This window comes from Anopheles gambiae, chromosome 3, assembly GCF_943734735.2.
Source record: "Anopheles gambiae chromosome 3, idAnoGambNW_F1_1, whole genome shotgun sequence".
Lineage (NCBI taxonomy): Eukaryota > Metazoa > Arthropoda > Insecta > Diptera > Culicidae > Anopheles > Anopheles gambiae.
In genome coordinates, this window is record NC_064602.1 from 58,966,734 (window position 1) to 58,994,522 (window position 27,789).

General features: G+C 43.5%; 6 protein-coding genes across 39 annotated transcripts in view; 3 read left to right on the forward strand and 3 right to left on the reverse strand.

Annotated features, from left to right (window-relative positions):
• Positions 1-5,430, forward strand: part of LOC133394110 (putative uncharacterized protein DDB_G0289263) — a 33,338-nt gene extending 27,908 nt beyond the window's left edge. For 28 of the 33 annotated variants that reach the window (XM_061663062.1, XM_061663064.1, XM_061663081.1 and 25 more), the window contains 2 exons: positions 699-3,347; positions 3,926-5,430. In XM_061663062.1, coding sequence (XP_061519046.1) covers positions 699-3,347; positions 3,926-4,268 — 2,992 coding nt within the window. In that variant the 3' untranslated portion in view covers positions 4,269-5,430. The remainder of the gene's footprint in view (positions 1-698; positions 3,348-3,925) is intronic. The other 5 variants (XM_061663085.1, XM_061663082.1, XM_061663057.1 and 2 more) reach the window with 1 other exon arrangement.
• A 162-nt stretch (positions 5,431-5,592) lies between these two features.
• Positions 5,593-8,422, reverse strand: LOC1272621 (general transcription factor 3C polypeptide 3). Its single transcript, XM_311521.4, has 2 exons — positions 6,864-8,422; positions 5,593-6,808 (listed from the first exon to the last, which is right to left on the reverse strand). Exons 1-2 carry the CDS (start codon positions 8,319-8,321, stop codon positions 5,648-5,650), a joined length of 2,619 nt encoding a protein of 872 aa, XP_311521.4. The 5' UTR covers positions 8,322-8,422; the 3' UTR covers positions 5,593-5,647.
• A 1,184-nt stretch (positions 8,423-9,606) lies between these two features.
• On the forward strand, positions 9,607-16,427 carry LOC1272620 (serine palmitoyltransferase 1). The gene is made up of 7 exons (XM_311520.5): positions 9,607-9,825; positions 12,924-13,111; positions 13,190-13,677; positions 13,754-14,081; positions 14,176-14,411; positions 14,501-14,630; positions 14,705-16,427. The coding sequence occupies exons 2-7, from the start codon at positions 13,061-13,063 to the stop codon at positions 14,879-14,881; spliced, it is 1,410 nt and encodes a 469-aa protein (XP_311520.4). The 5' UTR covers positions 9,607-9,825; positions 12,924-13,060; the 3' UTR covers positions 14,882-16,427.
• A 53-nt stretch (positions 16,428-16,480) lies between these two features.
• LOC1272619 (1,4-alpha-glucan-branching enzyme) lies at positions 16,481-20,301 on the reverse strand. Its single transcript, XM_311519.4, has 4 exons — positions 19,747-20,301; positions 19,051-19,220; positions 17,871-18,561; positions 16,481-17,796 (listed from the first exon to the last, which is right to left on the reverse strand). Exons 1-4 carry the CDS (start codon positions 19,830-19,832, stop codon positions 16,695-16,697), a joined length of 2,049 nt encoding a protein of 682 aa, XP_311519.4. The 5' UTR covers positions 19,833-20,301; the 3' UTR covers positions 16,481-16,694.
• A 28-nt stretch (positions 20,302-20,329) lies between these two features.
• Positions 20,330-24,970, forward strand: LOC1272618 (succinate dehydrogenase [ubiquinone] flavoprotein subunit, mitochondrial). 2 transcript variants are annotated; one of them, XR_009766528.1, is made up of 4 exons: positions 20,330-20,772; positions 21,283-23,028; positions 23,426-23,788; positions 24,004-24,970. XR_009766528.1 is itself a non-coding variant. In XM_311518.5 (3 exons), the coding sequence occupies exons 1-3, from the start codon at positions 20,719-20,721 to the stop codon at positions 23,603-23,605; spliced, it is 1,980 nt and encodes a 659-aa protein (XP_311518.5). In that variant the 5' UTR covers positions 20,579-20,718; the 3' UTR covers positions 23,606-24,970. The 2 variants fall into 2 exon arrangements, 1 of the variants encoding a protein (XP_311518.5); XM_311518.5 differs by having other exon boundaries at positions 20,579-20,772; positions 23,426-24,970.
• LOC1272617 (sodium channel protein Nach) lies at positions 23,170-27,154 on the reverse strand. Its single transcript, XM_061661462.1, has 5 exons — positions 26,461-27,154; positions 26,047-26,392; positions 25,854-25,968; positions 25,666-25,775; positions 23,170-25,426 (listed from the first exon to the last, which is right to left on the reverse strand). Exons 1-5 carry the CDS (start codon positions 26,914-26,916, stop codon positions 25,257-25,259), a joined length of 1,197 nt encoding a protein of 398 aa, XP_061517446.1. The 5' UTR covers positions 26,917-27,154; the 3' UTR covers positions 23,170-25,256.
• Positions 27,155-27,789: the final 635 nt, after the last annotated feature.

Consider the following 27,789-nt stretch of genomic DNA (forward strand, 5'->3'; position numbering starts at 1 on the left):
AGTAGTAACGGTATCAAAGGTTGTGTTTGCGCTATTAAAATTCAATTGTGGTTGATTGTACACTCACTTGTGAAAATTAGGCTAGAATAGGATAGTAGGTAATATTTACTTCACGGGAGAAAGATGAAATCTTTTTTTTATTGCACTTAGTATATACTGACGCACTGTTTTATAGTTCTGGGTCCTAGGTTGCGATGTTCAATGGTAGACAGAAGAATATCTTCCTCAAACAGGAATCGGTAATTTTTACTCTTTAGTTATTTTTGTGTATCGATTATTTTTTCTGTTTTTTTAAACTAAAATGAATGTTGTTTGGTTTTATTTTATATACATGCATTTACAATTTTACATTCTGTATGTTGTATTTGCTATTTTGCATTCACTGACACGCTGTTTTGAGTACTAGCACGACATTATTTGCAAAATGTTTTATTGTTTCTTATCATCTGCACTCAAAATGCTATGCACCCAAATTACTAAATGCATTAAACAAGACATTTACGACAGACCTTACCAGTTGACCAACTATTCATCCCATTTGTCCCATTTCATCGCTAACAAAATTGTAAACATTAACAATTCCAAAGATAATTAACTGTATATCGTGCATAATCTGGTTTGGCACTCAATTGGATCAAATTCGAACTACGATTGTTGTTTATTCTTTTTCTCCCCCATACCACCCGTTTCACTACCAGTGGATACAGCCCTGACCGTTACGATCCATTCCTGTCTGCCAGACGACAGCTCGAGGAATTATTTTCCCCTGCCACTTCTTTGATCCATACCAGTTCTCCAAGCAGTACTACCAGCACGTCACGTCTCAATCAAATGAGCCCGAATGGTGGTACTGCAAACGACAAATCAGCGAGTGGCAACGCAACGAAACATACGCCCCACAACTCGAACTTCCGGCGTGCGTACTCCCTACGAATGCCGCGCAAAGTATCTCGCCCAATGTATGTGGAGAAAGCTAAATCAAACATACAGAAGGGCATAACCGATGACGGCCCGGTGTCACCGAATTTTCTGAAATCCTCCGAGTATGACGAACTGCCGATCAAATCGACGTTTAACGCACTGCAGATGGCGGAGCCGAAACCGAAACTGCGTGATTCCAGCACAGTTCGAAAGAATCTCAAGCTGGAGATTAGGGATCCGAACAATCCGGCTGGCGGGGAGATACCGCTGTCGAAAACAGACTCATTAGCCGTGTTTCTGAAGTACGAAAACGAGCTAGCATTAAGTGAAAAGGACATGAAGGACAAAAGTAATAGTCTCAGTAAGCGGACATCATCACTCAGTGCCGAGGTAAATCAGCAAAAGAAACAGGAGGTTTTGAGCGTAGCTCCTAGTCCAGTGAAAGCTAACGAAACAATTACAGTCGACGAAGAGCAGCAAAAACACAAGAAAAATGTCCAAGCGATCGAGGATGAAACAGCGAAAAAGCAAACACAAAAGCTAGTTCCAATAAAACTGGAACCGATCAACATTACCTACAACAGTAACAATGCAAGTGAAGTCACTGATATTAAGCCAGTGGTCATATCACTAGATGCAATTATTGGAAAGCCTAGTATTAAAAAACAGAAAGAACCACAGGTGGACAGTGACAATCGTGCTGATAACAGCTATATCGATCCAAAGCTTATAAACAAATGTGATAATTTACCGATAAATCTTGTCATGCCTTCTACAAAAGATGCTGATGGTAGTTGCAGCAGTAGGAATAGCAACACCATTGGCAACATTTGTTCGGATGGAAACCAGCTCGCTTTAAAAACTATCGAGCCGAAAGTGGAACGATCTGCTGTAATATCGCCACCTCCCAGGGCCTCGCTCAGTGTGGCTCCAAAACCACCAGAACGAACGCGAAACGAAACTTGTTTCGATTATCGAAAAAGCAACAACGAACCTAGCAGCAGCGAACCTAGCACAAGCAATAACAGTAGTCCCACAACGAGTCATTCCTCCAGCCCAGTGGATCATAGGATAAGCAAGAATAGTACAAACTGTGACAAACGGCCGCAGCTCAATCGACAAGATCGAGAAGATTCGGGATACCGCACAGGACAAGAGTCTGGGCAGTCGGATGTGCATGAGCAACCCAAGAAGCCTTCCCCATCGCCGTCAGCATCCAAGAACAATGAGGATAACATGCCCAAAAATCCCGCGTTCAAACCGACGTACAAGCTAAACCGGTTGATATCCCCATCGTCAGCTTTGAATAATTTTAGCAACACGCTACCATCGTCAAACAGCACAGCGCCGTCCACCCCTGTTAACCGTGACCGTCCAACGATATCTTCGGCACTCGAGCAATTCGATGTTGACGAATTCATGCAATCGCTGGAAGATTTGCATAGACAATCACCAATCAGTGCGAGGGAGTACAAACATTCGTTGTTTGTCCATTCCAACAGCTCCGTCACCAGTCGGAGTGTAGCCTCCAGTCAATCCGATCATACTAATAATAACAAGCGAAGCAACAGTCTCGACAGTGGACATGGTAATTCGGTTGCCAACTCGATCCGCTACGTACGCAAACACGAAAGTAGTGGCGTGCCAAGAATGGATGTGTGTGTGCGGAATGGTAGTGGCACAGCCAGTAATAATAACAGTAGCAATAGTAGTAGTAGCTTTAGTAGTCCTAGCCATTACAGTAATAGTAACAACAGTAACTCTTACTACAACAGCAGTTCGACTAATAACAACAATTCACATAATCACAGCACCAGTGCTAGCAATGCCAATGATGCTGCAAAGTGCGCTGAAGTTGTTCATCCGCTGGGCCAGCAAATGAATTACGCTCGAAACTCTCCAGCCATCGCCCATCGGCGGAGAAGCGAGGATGCAGCGGGCATATCGCTTCCTGCTGTACCGCCATTGCCTAGTAGTAACACCGGTGGAAGCGGTGCCTTATCCAGCTTGCAGAACTTACCAAACATTCATAAAGCAACAGCGGCGGATACATTGCTTAATGGAAATAATAAGACTATGCAACAACCCGGAACGCTTCCTTACTACTCATCGCCGAGTCCAGTCAACGGTAGGAAGAACAGCTACAGTAACAAATCATATCACGCTAATAATACCGGTACGTCCGCATCGACTCCGGCATCATCTCACCTAACCGGAAACGTACACGAACCGCGCTATCCAGCGGAATCGTTCGATCATCTTGAGCGCGATCTGCTGAAAAGCGTGCAAGAACTAAATCGCATGTGCGGCTCCTCGTCCTCGGTATGTTCGATCGATTCCGAGGAGTTGTACAGCGTGGAAGACTACCCGCTTAACAAACGATCGTCTGAACGATCGCAAGCCAGTGCTGATTCAGCCTATCGCAGGTAGGTTTTCCTATTAATATGTCAATATTAACAGCATTTTTATAGTAATCCAAAATTATAACCTTAACAGCATTTTATGCTAGCACAAGTTGCATAAGCTGTACCTTAACGTCGATTATTAACTTAAGTTATGAGTTTACGATGTTAGTATCAACTGTGACGCTGGAAATTAAACGATACTCAGAAACTATTGAAATATCTGGCAATACAACATTTTCTCTTTATCATTGCAAACCAAATACATAATCAAAATATAAAACATTGATTTTTTTCTATTACGAAATTAAACAATTCCCATCTACCTAAAGTCAATGCAAAAGTTAATAGAAAACGAAACATTTTGAAAATTCTCAAATAATTGCAATTGAGAAATATGTAATTAAGACGTGCAAAGGTTTGCTATATCTGTGCTTTAGCTATAACTGATTTCGTTTCCAATTGCATTTGCTATTTGTGTGATACAACGTGATGTACATGCGCATCTCAACATAAATTGTATCGCCAACGATTGCCTTACTAACTGCTTTCTCTTATGTCACTTATTTTTGGATTCCCATCATCACTTCGACAATTCATAGCAGTCTATCTACGCAGTCACCACCAGACTACGCACCCCCTGTGCCTATACGCCAAGCACGGCCGAATTCTCGCAGCTCAACTACCAGTCAGAGCCAACCGGCGCAGTCAACGAACGAACCGTTCAATAGCCTTTCGTTACACACAGCCCTTCCACCGATCACGACCGCTATTATCAAGGGCCACAGAATGGAGGCCCATCTCATGAAAGATAGTCCAGAGGGGGGCCCGAATCTGATCATGAATCCAATGTCCAAATTTTGCCATGAATGTGGCGCACGCTTCATGATTAGTAGCGCTAAGTTTTGCATGTCGTGCGGCGTACGACGAATTATGCTGGATTAGATTGAAATATCATTTCTTATATGTAATACACGACATTTTTATTTAAGATTCTGTTAAAATCAACCATCTACTCGAGTCTCGCTAACAGATTAAAAGTTGTACTGACAAGGATTGTTTATGTTACCACACCAAATTATTAGATAATCCATTTAAAACTACTCAAATATATGCAAACAATAAAACAGATACGTGGTAATTGAACTTTTTAAAGCACCGCATATTAACAAAGACTGAACACTGTTCTACCGATATTAAGTAGACCACCTGCTAATGAGAACGCTATGTTGATACAATTATCTGTTTCCGCATTTACTACCACTCTTCATGATTTAGCATTGTTAAGTGAAGAAATGTAATACACTCACACTTAAAACAAATTTAACATTCACCATAAATCACCAAGATATTAGACATTATAATTAACAATGCAATTAAGTTTTAAAATCTGTATTTTTGTTTTTATAATTTAATAATTCACTTGCTAATGATAATACATGGATTGGAAATCGTGCATTAAACAAACCCGACAACTAAAGTGAACATAATTGTTGATTATACGTGCTACAATGGTATTAAATGATATATTAAATGATACAATCATACAATTGAAAAAATCTATCTTCCTAAATTATTTAAACCATTTTAGATCAGCTTTTTAATAACTTCAAATCTAATACATACCAATATAATTCCTTGCAATCTTTCATGTCCTGTTGTTTTTTTCTCTACAATACTAAGCACGGATGATCGTCAATTACATCACGGTGAAATCAAAACATTTGAGAATATATTGCTGTGAGGAACATTACTAATTTCACTTCACATTTCTGCTGAAGTGATGGTAATAAACTACTTTTGCAAATACAAAGTCGTTTGAATAGATCATGATTCATGAAACTAATAATGCTTTCAGCGTGTTACAGTACGGTGGGAATTGATGTGGAATCAACAGAAAAACTATTTCTAGACCTTTGTTGTTAATGACTAATCAAAGTGAGATAACTATACAAGACAAATACTGTCGTGAAAATGATCATACAAAATGAAATGTCATGAATGAAATAACGTTCTGTGGAAAATACTGAATAATTTCGAAACTGGAACTTCTGATAGATAAATCAAGTGTTAATATTTTAACGAATTCAATAAAAAATAACAAACAGTTTTTGGCGGTATTATATGGCAAAAATATCCGAAAATTAGATTAAAGAAAAGAGACAGCATGAAACAAAGGATAATGCAGTGCGATCGTTGCGATGAGAGATTTAGCTTGTTGAAAGTAATCAATTAATCGATAACCGATAGCAAAATCAAACTACACGAATACAAATATTGGAGTTAATATATTTTTCTATTTACAAAAGAAATAGTTGTAACGCTTACACTTGTATGTATTCATATAGATATTTACGAGCTAGCTCATAATTTCCACTTCGCTTGTAGATGAAGCTCAAATTGAACGCTGCCTCGGCCTTTAAATCTAAATACTGCGGATTTTCCTTTACAACTGCACTGTCAAAGCTCAGTACCCGTTTATAGTAATCGACCGCTAGATGCAGCAATCCCAACTGGTGATACATACGGCCCAAGTTGTAAAAGGCTTCGTGGCGTAATTCTTCCGGTCGGCCGGTGAGATACTTTTCCATAAACACGTTTGCCTGTGCGATCAACGATTGCTTCTTGTTGGTGAACTTTTGACACGCGATCTGTGTCAACGTAACGGCGATCATCATCGCGTGCAGTGGATCGTTAGTAACGAGGTATATTTTGTTGTACTCATTTAAGGCATACTTGTAGGTAGAGCAGTTGAGATGATAGTTTGCTATCAGCACCTTCGGATAGACGCCGATGCCCACTGAGCGAAAGAAAACCCTTGCCAAATAGCGATGGTACCGTACGTCGCCACTGATAAAGATGACTAAATTGAACAAATTCCAAAGCTGCGGATGGTTGATCTTTGCTGCGAATGCATCGCCTTTCAAGTTGAACAACGGACGAATTTGGTCACGAATAATGTTTAACCCGAAGGTGGGATCGCGATTGTAAATGCACGCCGTCAATGCAAGCTGCTGTAGTTCCGGTCGATAGTTGTAAAAACGCTTCGAGGTCTGCAAGGTAAATACCAGCTTCATGTAGTAGGTATAGTCGCGAAGCTCGTCAGCCACGGTCAGTAAGCGCAGCACAAGTTCCCACTCAGTCTCAACCGACAAATCGTTCCCGGTTACGAAATCTGGCACACCCTCGCCAGGAGTGCGATCTTTACACTCATGATATTTCACGTGCGATAGAACCGCAATATCTTGACGCTTCCGGATCTGATAGCAATGACGCGCCAGTAGCATAAAACCGGCCGCTAGAAACTGTTGGTAGCGGCCTACTTCGTGCAGCAGCAGACATCGTTCATGCAGTACCTCGGGATCGAGATATTCTTTGTCTGGGTCTTGTTCCAGTGCTTGCAGTGCTTCATCGTATTTGCCTTGCTTTTTAAGCAAAGCGGCCAGCGCCAACCGCGCGTCTAGATGATGCGCAAGGGAAATCACCTACAACCAAGACATACAATTAGATCCGAAAAAGAGAGATGCAGTTTTACTTTACCTTCTCATATCCGACAATAGCCTCATCGTAGTTTTCTATGCATCGCGAACAATCGGCGTACCGCAACCAGACTGCAGCAAGCGAGAACTTTTTACTCTTAATCAATGGCACCAGCAGCCGAAGAGCCTGGTGATAGTGTTCTTCGTTCATCAGCGCTTCAGCAACATCCAGATAGCAATCACCAGCGTTCTCCGGATCGATATGTGTCAGAATGTCGTCTATGGCTTTATCGAAACACTGTTCACACTTCAGATGCACAAGCACGACTGCTAGCTTCGTACGCAGATCGAGCACTATGTCATCCGGTATATCGATGGAAAAATTAGGACTCAGCTGGGTTCCCTCAGCAGCTCCCATATCGTAGTTGTGGAGTTCTACGTTAGCGTGTACTGCTAGAATATCTAACGCTCGACGGTAGTGGCCGTTGGCTATTAACAATTCAACCAGCAGATTTATGTCCTCCATGTTAAACTTCTCCTTGGCCGTTCTGTACGCCTGCTGCATTGCATCCAGCGCAGCACTGACGTTGGTTTCCTTGTGGAATTTTTCTGCCACCCGTTTGGCGATACTGATGAGAAAATCGGCCTGTTCCTTTGGGATATAGGGCAGCATGTTGTAGTAGTACTTGAACGCTTGTTTTTCGTCTCTTGTCTCCATGAGGCGTGCTCGCTTTAGACGCATGTCGATATTTTTCGGATTGGCTCTTATGCTTCGCGTGTAGCATTTCAGCGCTTCGTCAATATCGCCGCGTTCGATAAATATTTCCGCCACACGTGCCCACTGCTCCGCATCGGAAGGGTTCAAGTGGGCCGCAATTTGCGAATACTGCAGATACTTTTCCGGATCGTCCATCTCGTGTATCTGTGCGAGCGTTATGAATGGTTCGTGAGCCAACGGAACTTGTCGGATAATTTCCATACACAGATCTTCCGCCGTGCGCACGTCACCCCTTGCATAGCAAAGGTTTGCCTGTCCCATTAAACCTTGCAGGGCCGCTGGAAGAAACCGTCGCTGGCGACGCAATGTCACCTTGCCCTCCGTTCTTGGAGACCCTTGCAAGTTACCTCTCAAAACATCACGCCGTGCATTGCTGTAGTCCTGAAAAAAAGTGGTCTTTTTCTTATGACTCTGATCAACCTCGGCATCTTCGTCATCCAGGTCGTCATCCTGCTGCATGCGCGCCTGATACTCGGAGAAGGTTATTTCCCGTGCAACAAGCTTCTTGATCAAAACCTCGCGCTGGTGTGTATTTTCGTCGTCGGTTTCCGATTCCGATTGGGCGGAAGAGTTCCCACCGGCAGATGAAGTGGAGGGAGCATTATACGAACCGGTTTGCATCATCGCCGGATGCTGTTGCACTTCGACAAACTCCGATAGATCCGATTCATCAACTTCATCCACCTCCAATTCCTCAATTTCCACATTGGAAGCATCGTATTCTACATCACTATCCGCCATCGTGCTGTAATTAGGCAACTTTTAAGGAAATCTAATCTTTGCGGCAATAATTTGGTAGTTTCTAGTTTTCGAGTGGTAAACAAAAGAACAAAACACGGCTGTTGTCAAACAACCCCGACAGTTCGGGTTAAAAAGAGACCCATAATGGTTTCAACACACTCTGTCCTTGTTGCACAATCACAAGGTTGTTTAGCTCTTCAACACGGATTCTACATAAACCTCGGCTGATCAGGAGCGATATTGAAAGAAAAAAAGGATTTTTTTTTTATGAAATTACAAAATTAACTTGTTCATTGAGCTTAGTAATTATTAATATTTCTGGCATTCTGCAAAAATGAACATAACGAAAATTTTGATAATACAGGTATTACATGGAAATACGCAATTAATATACAGGCGGTCCCCGAGATACACGGTACCTCTTATACGCGGATTCGGAGATACGCGGTTTTCTAAATTTGACAGTTCGTTGAACAAATTGTACTGATTTGACACATCAATTGTAAATTGCCAAATAATTTCCGTTTTGATCGAATGTTAAAAACTATTTCAAAACGTTTAAAACTGTTATATTCCGTCAGAATCATATCAAATAATTTATAAAGCGACTAAAACCGCCCCCTACATGAAAATTACACGAAAATTATTGATATTTTGGATAAAAATCACGAGATTCGACTTACGCGGAAATTCGAGATACGCGGTATTTTGCGGCCGTTTTCGGTCCCCATTAACCGTGTATCTCGGGGACCGCCTGTACACCGGAGGCGATAGCATATCTCGATTATTAGCGTAAGTCGAATTTCGAGGTTTTCAGTGAAACTATAGCTAATTTTCGTATAATTTTGCTTGAAGTGGTAGGTTTTAGCCACTAATTTAGTTATTCAATCTGATTTCAAGTGTAAATCACAATTTTTTTATTTTTTAAAATGGTTTTTAAAATTCGACCAACAGGGAATTTATTTTGCATTCGACATTCGATGTGTCAAATTAGTATAATTTGCTCAAAGAACTGTCAAATTTAAAACATAGCATATAGCGAAATCGCGTGTATCGATTATGGCGTATATCGGGGAATACCTGTACATGTTTGTTTAAATTGAGACAAAATAAAGAAGAATAAAATGTTTATTTGAATGTTCAAAAATTAAAGTTGACAAAAGCATTTCCTTGAATGAGCGTAATTTATCAAATTTATAATACTGCACGCAGACCTTGGTCTTGAGTGGCTTACATTTACATCAAAAATCATCAAACTCACGCTGGAGCTGTGACCGCTACCTTAGGAAATGACGTGCCGTGTCAAAATTCTGCTCACCGGGTAGTTTCAGGCCCGACTCCGCTGATGTGACACCGCTTAGCAATTTCTTCTTCGGGCGCGGAGCTGTGGTAAAAAAAGGTCGTGCATATTTTCACCAGATGCTAGCGTAAAACATCTCTTGTCGCGGAAAACGTGAAAAGAATCACGGTCTCGCTAGTAAATGCTAGTTTTCAACAGTACTGGGTAAGACCAGATATTTATCGGCACTAGCATAACCGGGTGTGCAGGTTTACGTGTCTTTTTTTTTCTTCGGTCGACCAAGTGGATAAAACACTGCAGTAGAATATTATGGTGTGAGCGGTGCGTGAGCGCAATCGAAGTTTTGATTGTGTGTGACTGGATGGAATTTAGAATATACAGTATAATAACGATTTTTTGATTCATTCATGGGCGGGCAGGAATCTACTAGAACGATTTGCTTGCATGCTCGCTCGCACGGGTTCCGTAGAGTTGTTCGGCAGTGAAATCAGGAGGGGGACCCGGTAAACGTGTGACCGCAATAGAGCGGGACCGAACGTGTGGCGCGTGGTAATGTGATGTGTTATCAGTTTTGGATTATTTGGTGAATCATTCCCCCCTCGGATCGGATGATGTGAAGAAGTGTTCGCATTCGCCAATTAAGTGCCCTTGAATTTAAAAGGAAAAACTTGCTTATCGAAAAAGAGGCCCACCAGCGGGCGTAACATGAAGCAGCTTATTGCGAAAGGTTGAAGACAAGGCAATGTTACTTTAAATTTAGACGGCATTAACCACAGCAGGATGGGCTCATAATACGTCCAAAAAGCAGCTCATCGAAAGAAACCGTACAAGTTCGCAGAGGGGCCGCTCTATGTGGAAATGTACGAGCGAACGAACGCTTCACGTGCTTATCTGCATGAGTCCCGATTGGTGGAAATGAGTCACATTTGCACGAGAGGGAACAGGCGTACAGTTTTACGAATACACCTGTCTCTGCTTCCAGCCGGTGCCCCAAACTGAATATTACAACACCCCGTCTAGAAAGCTCCATGGGCAAGCCTTCGGGCGGGCGGGCTGACCTCAAAGATAAACCAAGGGTAGAGATTGGAAGTTTTTTTTTCATTTGAATATCGTAACAGCATTTAACTTATTTTCAGTTGGCTGTCGATTAAAAACGAGTGAAAACATTCTGCAAAACCGTAAACATCGTGCATTTCGAATTTGAGTGAAATACCCAAAAAATGAATGCCCAAGGACGCTTTCGAGAATGCTTTATAAATGAAGCGATACTGTTGTGTTTTTAGTTCTAACCGGCGTGAAAATGGCACCATATCTTGAGAAACAATATAAATAAGTTTGTTTTGACGAACCGTTCATGCAATACCGATTTCGTTGCAAACTGTTCCAAACTTTCTCCCGCTTCATTTTAGTAACCCGCGTCTACTTGCGTGGCCCGGATTTACGACGAACGCACCACGAATGGCAACTAACTAAAAGCGATTCACGTTGATGGTAAATTAAGGGAGCGGACAATATTTTGCTTTATTTGGTTTGATTATTGAACCTTCATTGGTGGTTACATAGTGACAAAGAAAGTTAACTTACTTTCGTCACTATGTATCGTATGCTATCTATAGTTTCTAATCTTCTGGTTAAAAATACATGACCATAAATGAGCTGAATTTCAAGAGAATGTCTGATTGTATTTGTACAGCGACAAATAGGCCTAATTGGAATAGATATATCTTAACGAACGTTTAATCATATGAAGGAGTGTGATATGATCAAATCTGTAATGAAGCGCTTCGCTCCAAACATGCTTCAGGGAATGCTTTCTAAATGAAGCGACGCCGTTCTTTCTAAGCACTTCGCCAATATCGCCTGACGAACAACCGACGAAAAGGAGCAAATGTTTTCATGACAAATAAGTAAAATAATTTAATTTATCCAACGTTGTAACAAATGCTTGTTTATTGTGCAGATTGTTTCAACAATGCGTCCAGTATTGCTTAGTATTGCCGAAATGTAGAAGATTTTATTGTGGTATTCTGAGGTTGTTGTCCATATTTTATGATTTCCAATTACCACATGTCGCTCCGGCCATTTGCTAACGAATCGAACCGAAGCTTGGTCTGAGCTGTTGCTGTTTAGCACTTGCACCTTGAGAAGGTGTTATATCCAGTGATGGATACGTAAAAAACATACGGGGCTTACCTACAATGTTACAGATTTTATGTGACAAACTGGTACCGATAGTAAAAGTACTAACAAATATATATTCAACCACATTTTGTGTATCTATTGAGCAATTGTGTATGATACAGTGGTTAATAGAAACTAACCCGAGTGCCATTACGATCACCCAAGAGCGGGTAACTGACTTTTTTTTGCTGTTTGATAATGAGCTGCATTTTCCGAGCCAAAAAAGCCGACTTACTCTGTAAAGCTGATCGAATTAAAAATGCGTTTAAAATGTAAAATAGAACATTCAACAGTACAACATCATGTCACGAGTTTGCCGAGGTCTGACCACTTCCTGTGTATATTTACATGTTTGCGATGAACAACACGATGAACCCCTATCGATGTTATCCGGCTCAGGCGATGTAGTAACATAGGCACAAATCCGAACACTTGGGTTGGCTAATGTACCGGTAACAGTCTGAAAACTTTCTCTCAAATAAATGATGGTTGTGATTTAACATTTAAATTTATTATTCTCTAAACAGATACATTCAATTGTATTGCCAGCTTCGCTGATTGCGATGGTGTGAGTTTAGTAGTGCGCTGTGATGCCATAAATTTTTATATTCTTTTTTTTTGTATTGATAACGTATCGCATTCTTTTATCCCGCTGATAAAAGGGGATGGTTTATTGCATGATGTGTTACATAGTGATTCAGATTGGGAAGTTGCTGCACATTCGTGCAAGCAGGGGGAACTTCTTTACTATGTTACGTCACTTGACGTCGAAATTAATCAGCCATTAAGATTAGACACCCTTCCTATCTTTACGTCTTTGCTATGTGTTGCTTAAATGTGTGGCTATGTTAAGTCTGCCATCATATTTACCACCGAATACGGACGTCCAATAGCATCCACCGGTTCCTATACTTACGATGCTCTGGCATTCATTGTACACAAAGTAAATTTGCATTGCTTGTTGTTGGTACACACACCACCGTCATCATCCCTGACTAAATGACGCTAATTGACATAGTCTGATGTTGATCTTGAATGCTCTTCAGTTGCCTTTTTTTCGTGCTGTACTACTTGTACATATCTTTTAATCCGTGCATTTTTGTTTAAATATTCCATTCCAGACATCTTCTACCAAGCGTCCGTACTGAAATCGCTGAGTTGCGCGGTGGATATTTAACCCGGAGTGCTGGTTGTTAGCTAACAACGGGTCTCACAACCAATTGCGGGTCAAGTAACGAGTATTGGAACAACGCACAAAATGGTTAACACACCGTACATAATCAATGAAATTTACGACATTCTTCAGAAGGTAATAATGCTTAATTAAATCTGCTATTGTGATGTATCTACGCGATTGGGGCTAATGTTTTTTTCAATTCAATTTCAGTCCTCGCCGTTCGAATTGACATTGGAGGCCTTGCTGGCATTGGGAGTAATATGGATAGTGTTTTACAAACGCACGACAAAGAAGATGCCCATGTCCGAAGAGGAAATTCTTGCACGGTGGACACCGGAACCACTCGTGGCAGAGGTACCACAGGACCATCCAGCGCTGAAAACAAAGATTGTCGAGGGACCAGTCGGTAAAATGGTGAATGTAAATGGCAAAGAGTGCATCAACATGGCCACACACAACTATCTCGGGCTGGCAGAGGACGAAGACATTAAGCAAGCGGCGATAAAGAGCTTGCGAAAGTACGGTGTCGGTTCTTGCGGACCGCGCGGATTCTACGGTACAGTCGATGTGCATCTCGAGCTCGAAGAACGGTTGGCGAAATTTATGAACGTGGAGGAAGCTGTAGTGTATTCGTACGCGTTTTCCACTATAGCTAGCGCAATACCGGCCTATTCGAAGAGGGGAGATTTGATTTTCGTGTATGTACTAAATCGAATGATTGCGGCTCTACTTTTATTGCTGACGGGGTTTTTTATCGTTTTTTTTTGTTTACAGTGACGAGTGTGTTAATTTTGCTATTCAAAAAGGATTGGACGCTTCACGAAGCAAGATTTTTTACTACAAACACAACGATATGGACGATTTGGAGCGATTGCTTCAAAAGCAACAGATTGAAGACAAGCGTAATCCGGCAAAAGCTAAAAAGACGCGACGTTTTCTGGTAGCCGAAGCCATCTATATGAACACGGGTGAGGTTTGCCCCCTGCCTCGGTTGGTGGAATTACGTGCTCGTTACAAACTACGCTTTTTCTTGGATGAAAGCATATCTTTCGGTGTGTTGGGAGATAGTGGACGTGGGTTGATTGAGCACTGCAATGTCGATGTAAGTATAGCCTGGGTAATCCGACCCACATGCGTCGGGTAACATGAACTAGAAAGGCCATGGATTAATGTATGCTCGTGTTACACGGCTTCAGAAAACGGAGGTTGATTTGGTGTCGGCTGGGCTGGAATGGTCAGCCGCAACGATCGGTGGCTTTTGTGCTGGTTCCTCGTTCATCGTGGAGCATCAGCGGCTCTCCGGATTAGGGTATTGTTTCTCTGCCTCACTACCACCCTTGCTTGCACAGGCTGCCATCAGTGCGCTGGATCGATTCGAAAGCAACCCACGAATATTCGTCGAACTAAGAGAACGCTGTCGAATGGTTTCAAAGTAAGTATTTTAAATTAAAAAAAGTAGTGTTCCGTGGTTGTATGCAATGGTCTGTGAAAATATTTATCCTTCTTAATTGCGTGTTTTAGCAAACTTTCTCAACTGAAACACTTCCAATCAAGAGGTGATCCACTATCTCCAGTGAAGCATTTATATCTAAAACACAAACATGAAAGCTGGGCGCATGAAAAGATGCTTCTGGACGAGATTTCTACTGAGGTAAAAAGCAATTACATTGAGTAAAATGCCTTTTTTAATAATGCAATAAACTCTTTCTGGTCTGGTCATTGCAGTGCATCGACAACGGTTTAGCGGTGATAGCGGCAGAGTATTTGGAAACCATGGAAAAGCATTGTCCAAGGCCAAGTATTCGATTAACGGTTAATCGTTTGCTAACGGAAAAGGAAATAGACGATGCTTTCCGAATTTTAGAACATGTTTCGGAGAAAGTTTTTGCAAGTGCGGGTTAAAATAAGGATGGTAAGATATTCCCACTTTATGATGCTACCGGTGACATAAGCTCACGTATACATAACACAAATTGTTGCGTACCAGGGGGCTTACACAGCTACACATACCTTCCTATTCTGCTCCTATTTGAAACAATGATCAAAAAGAATTATGAATAAAATTATCATAAATGGGCCCCCCTGTAAACAGGTGCAGCAAATCTATGACCCTTCGTCCTGGTTGGGTCATTATAAGCATCTCCAAATGCACAATGTAATTTGTTGGGTGGTTTAATTATATTATTGTGAAACATAAACAAAACCCCGGAAGAGAAAATGTCACGATATTTTTTTTAATGATTACAAAAGGATTCAAAAGAAGCTTCTTCGGGTTTGTGATCAAACCACTATGACAAAAAACTAGCGCAGCCAGAATACTAGCCAGAAGGCGCCATTGCTGTAAGAAACAAATAATGCCGCATCTATATTTTAGTGAATTTTCGTTAGACACATTCATCCAGCATTGTATTGGTTGGAAGGTTGAACCTTTTGTGTATGGTTATGTTAAAACATGTTCACGATTTCTGTTTTAAGCGCGTATGTCGATGTATATTTTCCGATACTTTCCGTCAAACTATCTAGCTTTTACCACTATTTTGACAGCATGTCATTCATAACAGCTTATAGTCTAATAGTCAACAATAAGTTTGCAAATTAAAGTAAGTTTTGTTGTTAACATAATCCCCCGATTACTTTGTATGCGAATGTACAAAACAGGCAGAACAACCAGCACCACCAGTATCTTTGATAGTATGTAGGCATTTGCTTTAGATTTTTAAGAGATCAAGAGAGGGTCGTGTTCATGCGAATCTAGAATTAGATGGAAGTGTCCGGTAAAAACAGCGGGCTAGACAGCACTGGAAAGGACGCCAAGTAATGCTAGTATTATTAAACAAAAGCGTAACCAGAAAACAACCCGCAAATATGGCATATTTCCGAAATGAAAAGAAAACACACACACACAGAGAGCAAATCACGTGTGTACAGTTGCATGAAACACATGCGCCCTCTGGATCGATCGAATGATAGGGCCTTAAGCTTCAGAAGCAAATGCTTGAAGTTATTTAATAACGAAAATCGTGAGACGAAATCGACTATCTGTTCTATTGCTTTTTTATCGTCTCAACATAAGCTGATCATTATTCCCCCCATTATCTTTTGCATGCGGTACATCTGTTTATAACCGTGATTTCAACTTCCTATGCTGAGAGGACAGTATTGTTGTTGTCGTCACGATATCACGGTATGTTTGTTTTAGTTTGCCAAAATGTGTACACAACGTGCTTTGTGCGATGCATACTTGTACGCCGGGGTATGTCCACTGTACGAACCTTCTGTTTTTGGTAATAGATTATCAAAAACAACACAGAGTAAAATAAGTAAAAACGCTTTGCGAGATAAAGTCAATACTTAAACAGTGCTTTAAAGGATAAGCTTAAACGGAGGATAAGTTATGTATGAGATTTTCGTAGACACTGGAATAAAAACGGGAAACTTAAAACACCAACACTTTCAGTTTGATCTGTGCGGGGAACGGTTTTTACGAAAGAATAAATAATGTTCACTTTCAATGCATGCTTATTTTATTTTGCTCTCTTTTGATTCTATTTGTAGACTATAGTATAGCCACTGTATCAGTGATATGAACAACCAAGGGCTCGAAAGCTAACTAAAACCAATCAGTCTATACTGCCAAACGGCAGATAGATAACGCTTTCTACCGTCCAGATGAACGTTTCCCATAATGCCCTTCAGTTTAAGCGCGCGCTGCAATCTACTGTGGGGCAAGAATGCAGGCGGTTCTGCAGGGCAGATACAGTTGGATATGATTCCGGCGCCCGGCCCAACCCTCTGGGAATGTGTGATGCTCGACATTCTTATCGATACGATTGAACCCACCAAACTCGGCGTCGTCGGAGCTAAGCAAAACGCGATACTTACCGGCCAGCTCCACGCCGATGCGATAATCCGTGAAGCTTTTGGTGGAGTGAAAGTTGAACAAAAACAGCAGATTGTTGCGCTCGAACGCGATCACCTTATCATCCTCGTGCTTCCAGCTAACGTACGCCGGCAGGCAGTCGAGCCAGTGGTACTTCTCCTCAGCGTGCTGCATCGCGCGGTCGAATTCGTTCAGGAAACGGTATTTCAGCAGCTGATCGTCCACCAAATGCCACTGCCGGCGCGCATAGTGATACGAATCGTTGTTGCCAACGCGCGGAAAATCTAACCACTCGGGATGGCCGAACTCGTTGCCTATGAAGTTCAGATAAGCCTCCCCGCCCAGGCTGTGCGTGATCAGCCGAATCATTTTGTGCAGCGCAATGCCACGGTCAATGATAAGGCTTGGATCGGACACGACCGACATGTGCGTGTACATCTCTTTGTCCATCAGCCAGAAAGCGATCGTTTTATCGCCAACCAATGCTTGATCGTGTGATTCCGCGTACGCCACCGTGCTTTCCTTCCATCGGCGATTCGTGAGCGTGTGCACAATGTTGCCAATGTTCCACTCTTCGTCGCTTTTCGTCTTCAGCAACTGGATCCATTTGTCCGGAATGGCCATGGCGAGACGGTAGTCAAACCCAATGCCGCCCTCCTCCGTTGGACGACAGAGCGTCGGCATGCCGCTCACGTCCTCAGCAATCGTAATAACGTTCGGATCCATCTCGTGCAGGAAGTAGTTGGCGATTGCCAGATAGATGAGGGCTTCCGTGTCGACGTTAAGCCCAAAGTATTCGTTGTAATCACCGGAGAACCCTTCTCCACCTCGCGAGTGGTACAGCATAGAGGTGACACCGTCAAAACGATATCCATCAAAGTTGTACTCATCGCGCCACCAGCGAAGGTTCGAAAGCAGGAACCGAAGCACTTCGTATCTGCGGACGCAAAAAATGAGTTAACATTAGAAAGAAGGGAAACAGAAGGAGCCACACCAAAAACCGCTACTTACTCCGAATAATTGAAAAGCCGGCTACCCCACGTCGGATGCTCACCGCGAGATCCGTCGTGGAAGTAGCAAGCATTCGTGCCATCGAATTGATTCAGCCCGTCCTGCGTATTTTTGCTCGCATGCGAATGAACCACGTCGAGCAGCACAAAGATGCCGTGCTCGTGTGCCTTATCCACCATATACTTCAACTCGTCCGGCGTACCGTACCGGCTCGAGGCAGCAAAGAAGCTCGTAACCTGATACCCAAAGCTAGCGTAGTACGCGTGCTCCATGATGGCCATCAGCTGTATGGTGTTGTAGCCCAGCTTGGCAATGCGCGGAATGATGTTGTCGGCAAAGTTGCGATACGTTCCCACGCCGTACTCCTCCGTTGCGATGCCAACGTGACACTCGTAGATACGCAGTGCCCGGGGCCGGCTAGGCTTCCGGTGGCGGAACATATACTTTTCATGCGCCGGCGGGTGCCAAACACGTTGCTGAAAATTAACCCCCAGCTCTTTCGGCGGTGGCACTACATACTTAGCCCATGGCGATAGGCGATCCACCAGCGCACCGTCCTGCTTGCGAATGATCACTTTGATCTCGGACAAATGTTTGATAGCGCAGGAACCGTCCGGGTTCGGTGGGATCTTCAGCTCCCATTTGCCGAAGGCTAGTTTTTCGTACGGCGTGGCCAACCATTGCCAGTTATCTGTGGGAGAAGAAAGTAGAAGTGAGCACATATTTAGCACTAAAAGCATTACTCAAGCAAATTAAATGCATTTTATTGTTGGGCAATGCGCCAAATATTCTTTCCATCAGTGGGATAAGAAGCACAAATATTACACAAGATCAAATGAAGGTTGAAGGAAAATGCATTCGCAAACGGTTCTGCATGGATCCTTAACGGTAAGATTGATAATAGCATGCATGCAAAAATATTTGTTTTGCTTTTGGATTACTTAATAGGTTTCACTATTGTGTACTAATGACTAAATGACATGATTTAGTATAACCTGTGATAGTGTCGGGTCATGTTTATCAGATCAGAATCGATTAGAGGAGACATCTTGGGAAATGCTAAACGAGAACCAACGCGCGTGTAGAGGTCGTCAATAGGAGGAGAATTCTACAAGTGTCATATTTTACATTTTAAAGCGAAAAACATTCAACCAAAAAAAAAAAAGATCGTTTTACTCACTGAAATCTCCAGTTAGATACACCTCCTTGGCACCGGGAGCCCATTCGCGCGCTACAACACTATTGTCCTGGGCGATGTGCAAACCAAAATATTTGTAGCCCTGGGTGAACTCATTCAGGCCACCTTCTAGGTCGTTCAAACGCTTGATCCATCCACGGAATTCGGTGTTTCTTAAGTAAGCAGCCAAAAGAGATAAAGAATGCCATTTGATTATAAAGTGCAGTCGACGTTTAATTAAACAAGTTCACACAAATGGCTGTGTTTCGTCCCTCGTTCTGTGCTCTGTTTTGAACAAAGCTACTAATCTTCTTAACAGCTGATAGACGATGACCGTCAGTTGAACTTCTTCGTATCATGCTGTCCTTATCTACGTGAATGCACGCATTCTAAGATCGCATCCGCATAGGCACTTGCCGGCCCGACGCTACTGCCTCTGCCCGTCCTGAACGGCAATGACCTTGGCGTGACATTCATTAGATGGATGGCTTAGGAAGAAAAATCTCTCGCTTTCTTGGACAATACAACCTTTGGCGATGAGAGATTTGAAGCCAAAAGCTGAGCTTATCCGCTCGGTTTCATATTACACAGTCGCGTCCGGTTTAGCCGACACACTACACTTTTCCTGAGCCACCGGGTGTTGTATTACCGGCGCGTACGCATTTGCTGCTCGAGATGAATGGAACCGGTTAAGCTTACCTGCGCCGAATTTCTTGCTCGTGCGATTTAAGGTACGGATCCAGCTCAAACAGCTTTTCAAGATTAACTTTAGGTTCGTTAGCCATAGTGGAGGCTTTTATTGTGTTTTCTCCCCGATACGAGACTGGATGCTACTCGATCAGCCACAAACAACAGCCGACTTGATGCACCGCAACGACACTTATGAATGAGCTACTACGGGTGAGCGCGCCTGCGAGGTTAGTCCGATCCACTACGCAACGAGCAGCGAAGTGACGAGCTTCGTCACTAAGTCCGATGAGTAAAGGACGATCAGATTGGAAGAAGAATACTGGTCGGCGGGTTCGGAGGTACGGGACTGCAGCTCGTACTGATGTTTTCCTTTTCGCAACTCACAAGAAAAGTACGAATATTGTTATGTGCTGGCGCGTGATTGTTTGAATGGAATCTGGCATTATTCGAACAGAACATTTTAACAAATTTTGCTGCTCAATGGTATTTAGGTGCGCTAAAAGCAAGAAAACATCTGTAAAGATAAACAAAATAACAAACAGTCGAATCGTCTTTCGGCGAAACGCTTCAAACGCTCGTGTGACACCAATCGGAAACGCTTCCTTGCTGTCATGCAGGTTTGTTCGATCGTGGTGACACTAGAGATACATCAAGATTTTTAATTGAATTATTTTTCAAATTTGCTGCAATTGTTGTGATTGGAAAGCTTCTCAATAAAAATAAAACTTTTTAATAAATTTTACAATACTTTATCTGCAAGGATTGGCTTTCTTGAGTGTACATGTTGTTATTGGCAGCTGTCTTCCGATATGACCGCGCGGCAGCCTTAGTGTGACAGGTTCTTCTGTCGTATTTTTCCGATTCCCGGTGTCAAAAAAATCGCACACGAAGTCGTGCGTTGGAGTGGGAAGATAAAATTAGCAGTTTTCCTTTCGCTGGCAGTGTGAATTTACTTCTCAATCATCTGTGAGTTGGTGCAAGATGAGTGGAATGATTCGACTTCCAACGGTGCTTGCCAAGAACGCGCTTTCAGCGGTAAGTGAAAGTAGTTTGAATGGAGTGAAAAGTTTACCAACTACACCACCGGGCACAGTGGAAATGTGGGCCGTTTTCCGTGCGCGAGACGGTTCCAAGAGTGCGATTTACTCTTGTGCACGAGATGGATTACACAACGTTGTGCAAATTTCGCAACACAGAATAACGGTTGTTACAAACTTGTGCGGTCGGCGCCCGCCGTTATGTAATAAGTTTAGATAAATAATTAGCGATCTATTCGAATCTGAAGGAAAACGTGCTCGACGCGTACCTATTGTAGAGGTTGTTAAAATAAATTTCACATCCTCCAGTAGGTGTACCCGTACCCCTGTACCCGTGGTGGCAAAGCCAACTAAAACAATCCAGATCATTCCGTTTCTCGATTCGTTTGTAGGTTATGTGAGTTGTGTTATCTTTGCTCGAGTGCTGGCTGTTTTGATAATCCAAGTACACTGGTGTGCTTATTTTTATTAATTTCGTGCTTATGTTTCGATATCATTTTACGCGTAGGTTCGAGGCTTGACTGCTGGTACGTCACAGCGCAACCTGCATTTCACCGTTGGACAGAATAATGCAAAATCGAACCCGGATGCCATTTCGCGAGAGTATCCCGTCGTTGACCATACCTACGATGCGGTCGTTGTTGGGGCCGGCGGTGCAGGACTGCGTGCCGCTTTTGGGCTGGTTGCGGAAGGATTCAAGACTGCCGTTATTACGAAGCTGTTCCCTACCCGTTCCCACACCGTCGCCGCACAGGGTGGCATCAATGCCGCACTGGGTAACATGGAGGAGGACGACTGGAAGTGGCACATGTACGATACGGTGAAGGGCTCCGACTGGTTGGGAGACCAGGATGCCATCCACTACATGACGCGCGAGGCGCCGAAAGCGGTCATTGAGCTGGAAAACTATGGTATGCCGTTCTCCCGCACGCCCGATGGCAAGATTTACCAGCGTGCCTTCGGAGGACAGAGCTTGAAGTACGGTAAGGGTGGACAGGCGCATCGCTGCTGTTGCGTTGCGGATCGTACCGGCCACTCGCTGCTGCACACGCTGTACGGCCAGTCGCTCAGCTACGACTGCAACTACTTCATCGAATACTTCGCCATGGACTTGTTGATGCAGAACGGCGAGTGTGTCGGTGTGATTGCGATGAACCTGGAGGATGGTAGCATTCATCGCTTCCGTGCGAAGAACACGGTGCTGGCTACTGGTGGGTATGGTCGTGCGTACTTCTCCTGCACCTCGGCGCATACCTGCACCGGCGACGGTACGGCAATGGTGGCGCGCGCTGGACTGCCCTCGGAAGATTTGGAGTTTGTGCAGTTCCACCCGACGGGCATCTACGGTGCCGGTTGCCTGATCACGGAGGGCTGCCGCGGTGAGGGTGGCTATTTGATCAACTCGCAGGGTGAACGGTTCATGGAGCGCTACGCGCCGGTGGCGAAGGATTTGGCCTCGCGTGACGTTGTGTCCCGCTCGATGACGATCGAAATCCGCGAGGGACGCGGTTGCGGTCCGGAGAAGGATCATGTCTACCTGCAGCTGCACCATCTGCCCCCAGAGCAGCTGGCCCAGCGCCTGCCGGGCATTTCGGAGACGGCAATGATTTTCGCCGGCGTTGATGTAACCCGCGAACCCATTCCCGTACTGCCGACCGTGCATTACAATATGGGTGGCGTACCGACGAACTACAAGGGCCAGGTGCTGACCACGGAAAATGGTGCCGATCGTGTTGTGCCTGGATTGTACGCGTGTGGTGAGGCCGCTTGCTCCTCGGTGCACGGTGCCAATCGTCTCGGTGCCAATTCGCTGCTCGATCTCGTGGTGTTCGGTCGTGCTTGCGCCAAAACGATCGCTGAGGAGAATCGTCCAGGAGAGAAGGTGCAGGATCTGAAGCCGAATGCGGGCGAAGCATCGGTTGCCAACTTGGACTGGGTGCGTAACGCTGACGGACAGGTGCCGACCTCGACGCTGCGTTTGAATATGCAGAAGACTATGCAGACGCATGCTGCCGTTTTCCGCGAGGAGAAAACGCTCCAGGAGGGCGTGCGCAAGATGGGCGACATCTACAAGACCATCAAGGACGTGAAAGTGTCGGACAGGTCACTGGTGTGGAACTCGGATCTGGTGGAAACGCTTGAGCTGCAGAATTTGCTGCTGAACGCAAACATGACCATCGTCGCTGCTGAAAACCGTAAGGAATCGCGCGGTGCCCATGCTCGTGAGGACTACAAACAACGTGTCGACGAATACGTAAGTAAACATATCCAAAAAAAATGCCAATATTCGGTTGATTGAAACGTAACGATGGCGCACATCGAAAAGTGTAAAAGTCAACCGAAAGTCATAATCGAATATTTAAATTAATTATTAACCAAGTAAAATCCATGCATGTACTCAAAGGTTAAAAATTTTTATTACGTTATCATAAGACGCATTTCATTTGGTTCGTAATTACACCTTCCATACCGGTACTTGTTATCGGTGAAAATGAGACATGATGTCGTCACAACACACGAATTTCACCACCGGTAGAAATTGGGCGTTACCGACGCATGATGTTTGTTTTGTTTTTACACTTTTTTTTTATCTGCGACGTAATGTTTTCTTACAATTTGTTCCTTTTTCGCTCGTGTTTCTGCCACAACAGGACTTTAGCAAGCCGCTCGAGGGACAGCAGAAGAAGCCGGTGGAAGAGCACTGGCGTAAACATACGCTGACGTGGATCGATCCAGCCACCGGTAACGTCACCATCGACTACCGTCCGGTCATTGACGAAACGCTCAGCGAGGAATGTGCTACCGTGCCGCCAGCCATTCGGTCTTATTAAACAAACAACAAAACAACAACCGAAAGATGTTTGCTGTCGTGTGATCTATTTCGGGAGGGGGGTATACCGCTACAACGAGGAAGAAAAGAAAATCAGCCTACACCATCTCACGCTATCGCACGTTTTCCTTCTATCGGCAAGAAGCGTGCGCGTTGCTAGCAGCTTGGCTATTGAAAGTATTATGTGAGTATCAAGCGTATAACCCAACACCATGTGATTGTCGCTGAATGACCTTGACCTTGAATAACGAGACAGCAACTTAGTTTTGGATTGTGAGTGAAGTTAACGAGGCAGACAATCAGTCCGCTGATAACGGATGCAGGCGCCTGTTCATGATTTTAATGCACTGTTCTAATCACGGTTTGTTTTTATTTACTTTTTACACACTTTTCTTTCAGTAACAGCATACGGATCCGATCACACCCCATCACTATTTATTGCATCTTGAATGTCGACATTTTACGTAAGAGTGAAGAAGAGAACTGAGTGAAGAAATCTAAAAAACGGCACCTTACAACAAACACAGTAAGGGTAATGTGTGAAAAGGGTTTTGAAGCAATGCTGCTGTAGACGACATACCTACCATCAAGTGTCAATCCTCGCCCCACTGCCAGTGGCATGAATAATGGATCAATTTTGCACAAAATTTTGTGTTTTGCTGGCCATTGTTCCATTGTTCTAATAATGTCTTGATCGTATGAAGATACCAGTGAGCGATTTGAGAGAATAATTGCAACGACGATTTAAGACGGCAACGATAAGTTAGGAGAAGTTTTGTACGCGAAGAAATGAAAAAAAAAACTAACGAGCCGTATTAGTGAGAAAAGCGTATCCTGATTTGGATAATTTATTTAAATCCAAACCTATTCATTACTGTAGGCAACCAGAAACCAAAAGCAAAACAAAAAAACTAAAACCGAAATCTTAATTGGTGTACTTCATTAGATTTAGTATGCGAAATGCATGAAAAAAAAGAACTATTTGCAAAAAAAAATAATAATAAATCCCTACAAATTGAAAATCGAAACTGAACCAAATGGACGATAATAAAAACATGTTGGTGCACCTTGCAGCACAAAATTAAAACACCCATAGGGGGATGTGTTTGATAGCTGATGTCCCATGGAAAAGGTCAGAGAGCTTGCAACTGCCGAAGATATTCTAGCTAGCCGTTGTACACATCACTGGTCCTTGTTTTGATTTTCACAGTTTAAACTTCCGTACCGGAAATCGATCGTTTAGTTTAGGATTATAATTTTTTTTAAACTAGTTTGTTAGTGACGTGAAAGCATGTAGTTATTTGACAGACGTAAAACAAATTATTCAACAATAAAAATTACAACACCACACAACAATCACTACAAAGCATGTTCGTTTGTGTTTCTTTCCAAGCAAGAATTGTTAATCGATATGCAATGATAAATACTTCTACCTCGTCATATAAAGTGTGTAGTGTGAAATTAGTAGCATTGGTGCGATGCATGAATTTTGCTGGTATAATTTCTTACCACGACGAAAATTGTAACACAAAATAAAAGTTAATACTAGTACAATCAAAACATAAACAAAAACTGTTGAATCATTATTTGCAAAATAACAAACAAACAAACAAAACATTGTATTAAGACCGTCACAAAACAAATCCCTGAGTTCAAAATTTCTGCAACCGTGCGAAGGGAGCAACAAGCTTGATCTGCTGCTCCTGGCGCTGCTTTAGTTTATGATACCTTTTTCTCAACCGAAAAATAGAGAAAAACAACACTTCAAACAAGGAGAGAACGCTAATGCCAAGACACAAGCTGAATGCTCCACCAAGATTGGCTGCAGAAAGAAAAAAAAATACACAAAAATACAGTCAACATGCTTCTCAACCTGGGATGGTATACTTCAGATAACGATAGCGATTTTTGTATCCGATCGTAGTAGCCATGCAGACCCGACATTCGGACACTCATTTTGACTGCTGTTGTTGTTTTAGTTTGTAATATGTTTTGCCATTCGTATGGGTCTGAAGGTGCTCCGAATGGATTCAAAAATCGTTGCCAACGCTTAATACTTACACAGAAGCGAAATCCACGACACAACGACAATTCTTCTGTTGGCTGCCACGACCTGATTGCTCATAAAGATGTGGAAAATGAACTCAAAATCGGTGAGATTCGTTTCTTTACTAGAATTGAGAGAGTGAAAAACCACATACGTTCAATGATGCGGCACTGCATCGCGTATTTCACGGCCAAGTACTCACTAAAACGGATTAATCGAAAAGTTGTAGGCAGAAAAGTTGGAAACAATCGAGGCCGTTTTGTAAGTCACATCACTGCACGACGGTAGGCAATTGCATTGCAATCTTTTAAACATATCTTGTCGTGAGTGAAAAGGAAAAACAGTATTAGCTGTTTAAAGTTGATTTTGGTGATTTGTTGTTCGCATAAACTTACAGTAATTTTCTACAAAACACATCGAATCGTAGACAGTGCAGTTTCTAATACCCTGCCCATTAGGACCGACCATCGGTCGGGGCAGATGGAACGGATGGCATCCGCACTTGCGGTGCACCTCGTTCCGCAAGCATTCGAGCGTGCATGCTGGCTGGCGGTACCTTTCGATCGGCGGAGTGAAGTCGCTCCCGACGATACAATCTCGCTGGCTTTGCGGTAGTGCTAGGACCTGCTCCGAGCAGCGCGAGTCCGTCGGTAGAACATTAACGAACGTCTCCTTACCCAAGCGTATCAAGGTAAGTGGAGACGCCTCGACGGCGAAATCGTGCGGATGGTGTATCATGAGCTAGTTTTTGTTGGTATTTAGTTGATTAGATTAGTAATTGAATCACGGGCAGCAATCGTGACGCTCACCATAAAGCCTTCCGAGTAGAGTGCCCCAGATTTGCCGTCCGATGCCTGCGGGTAGCCGGTGCCGATGACGCTCAGGCCCCCGTGCATGCCGTACGTATTGACAACGAACGGGTCCTTGTTTCCGCGCACGTTGGGGTGATAGTTGAAGGAGCAGCATGCACCGTAATGGCTCGTGGAACCTATCCACCCGAGGAATGCGTGTTTGGCAAAGCAGGGGAACTGCTTGCCCGCCCAGTAGCACACCAGTATGAAATCCTCACAAATCATGCCCAGCTCATCGATGGCCTGCTCGATGGTGTAGTTGTTCAGCTGCAGCACGTTGTCAATCATCCGCAAGTCTTGCGGCCTGGGAAAGGTCCACTGATGCTCGGTGAAATAGCCCAGCGAAGGTAGATTTTTGAGCACCGATTCTTTCGTCGCACCGAGAGGCAGTTTGCTAGATGTGCGGAGAAACATTAAGCCAGCAAGTATAGAATTAGCCCTCCTGTGTCACATTTTCCGAGCAGCTTCACTCCTCCTCACATCTTTTCTACGAATCGTTCCGCCTTATAGTCGACCACACTCTGGGGATGGCACAGGGTTATGCCGGGAAAGGGAACTTGTACGATCTTCATCTCGGACGCAATCGTCATACGCGTCGGCGAATCGACAAACTTCTGCCACAGCAGGTAGATCAGTACGATGCCGAAGACGAAAAAGGCTACTATGATGGCGATCCAAAGCAGTCGCACGAATCCGGTTGTAACCTGTCGCTGCAGATAGTACATGCCATGGATTTTGGACATGGACGCAAAGTCGTAGAACGTATCGCGTACAGCATCCCACACGAGCTGACCAATTCCCTTGGCTTTGCCGAAGGTTGTTCTGTTTTGTTGGCGGTTTCGATAGCGCGGTAGCTGCGAAACACGAACCGGCTTGGGTTGAAATATTCCCGGCGCAGGTGAAATGTTCATGATTGCAATGTACTCGCGTGCGGCTAAGAAACGGTACTGAGCGGTGTAGGTTTCATGATGGATCATATTATATGTCTACTTTCAGAGAGGGATGAACTTTTCTTTATGGACCATGTACTACGGGGAAGGTGAATACATGAATAATTAAACAATGGTTTAGCAGAACACGAGTGTACGATTGCATTATTGAATGAAAGTGGATGTAATTGTTGGCGAGCTCTTACAGCCTCTACCCACCAGCACTATAATTATAATAAGCTCATAAAGCGAAAACACGCACAAAAGCTCTAAATTTATTCATAAATTAGAGTGTACACATCTACTCCGCATACATATCTAAGGACTAAGACGAGCCTGGAGCAGTCCGTTGATCGAT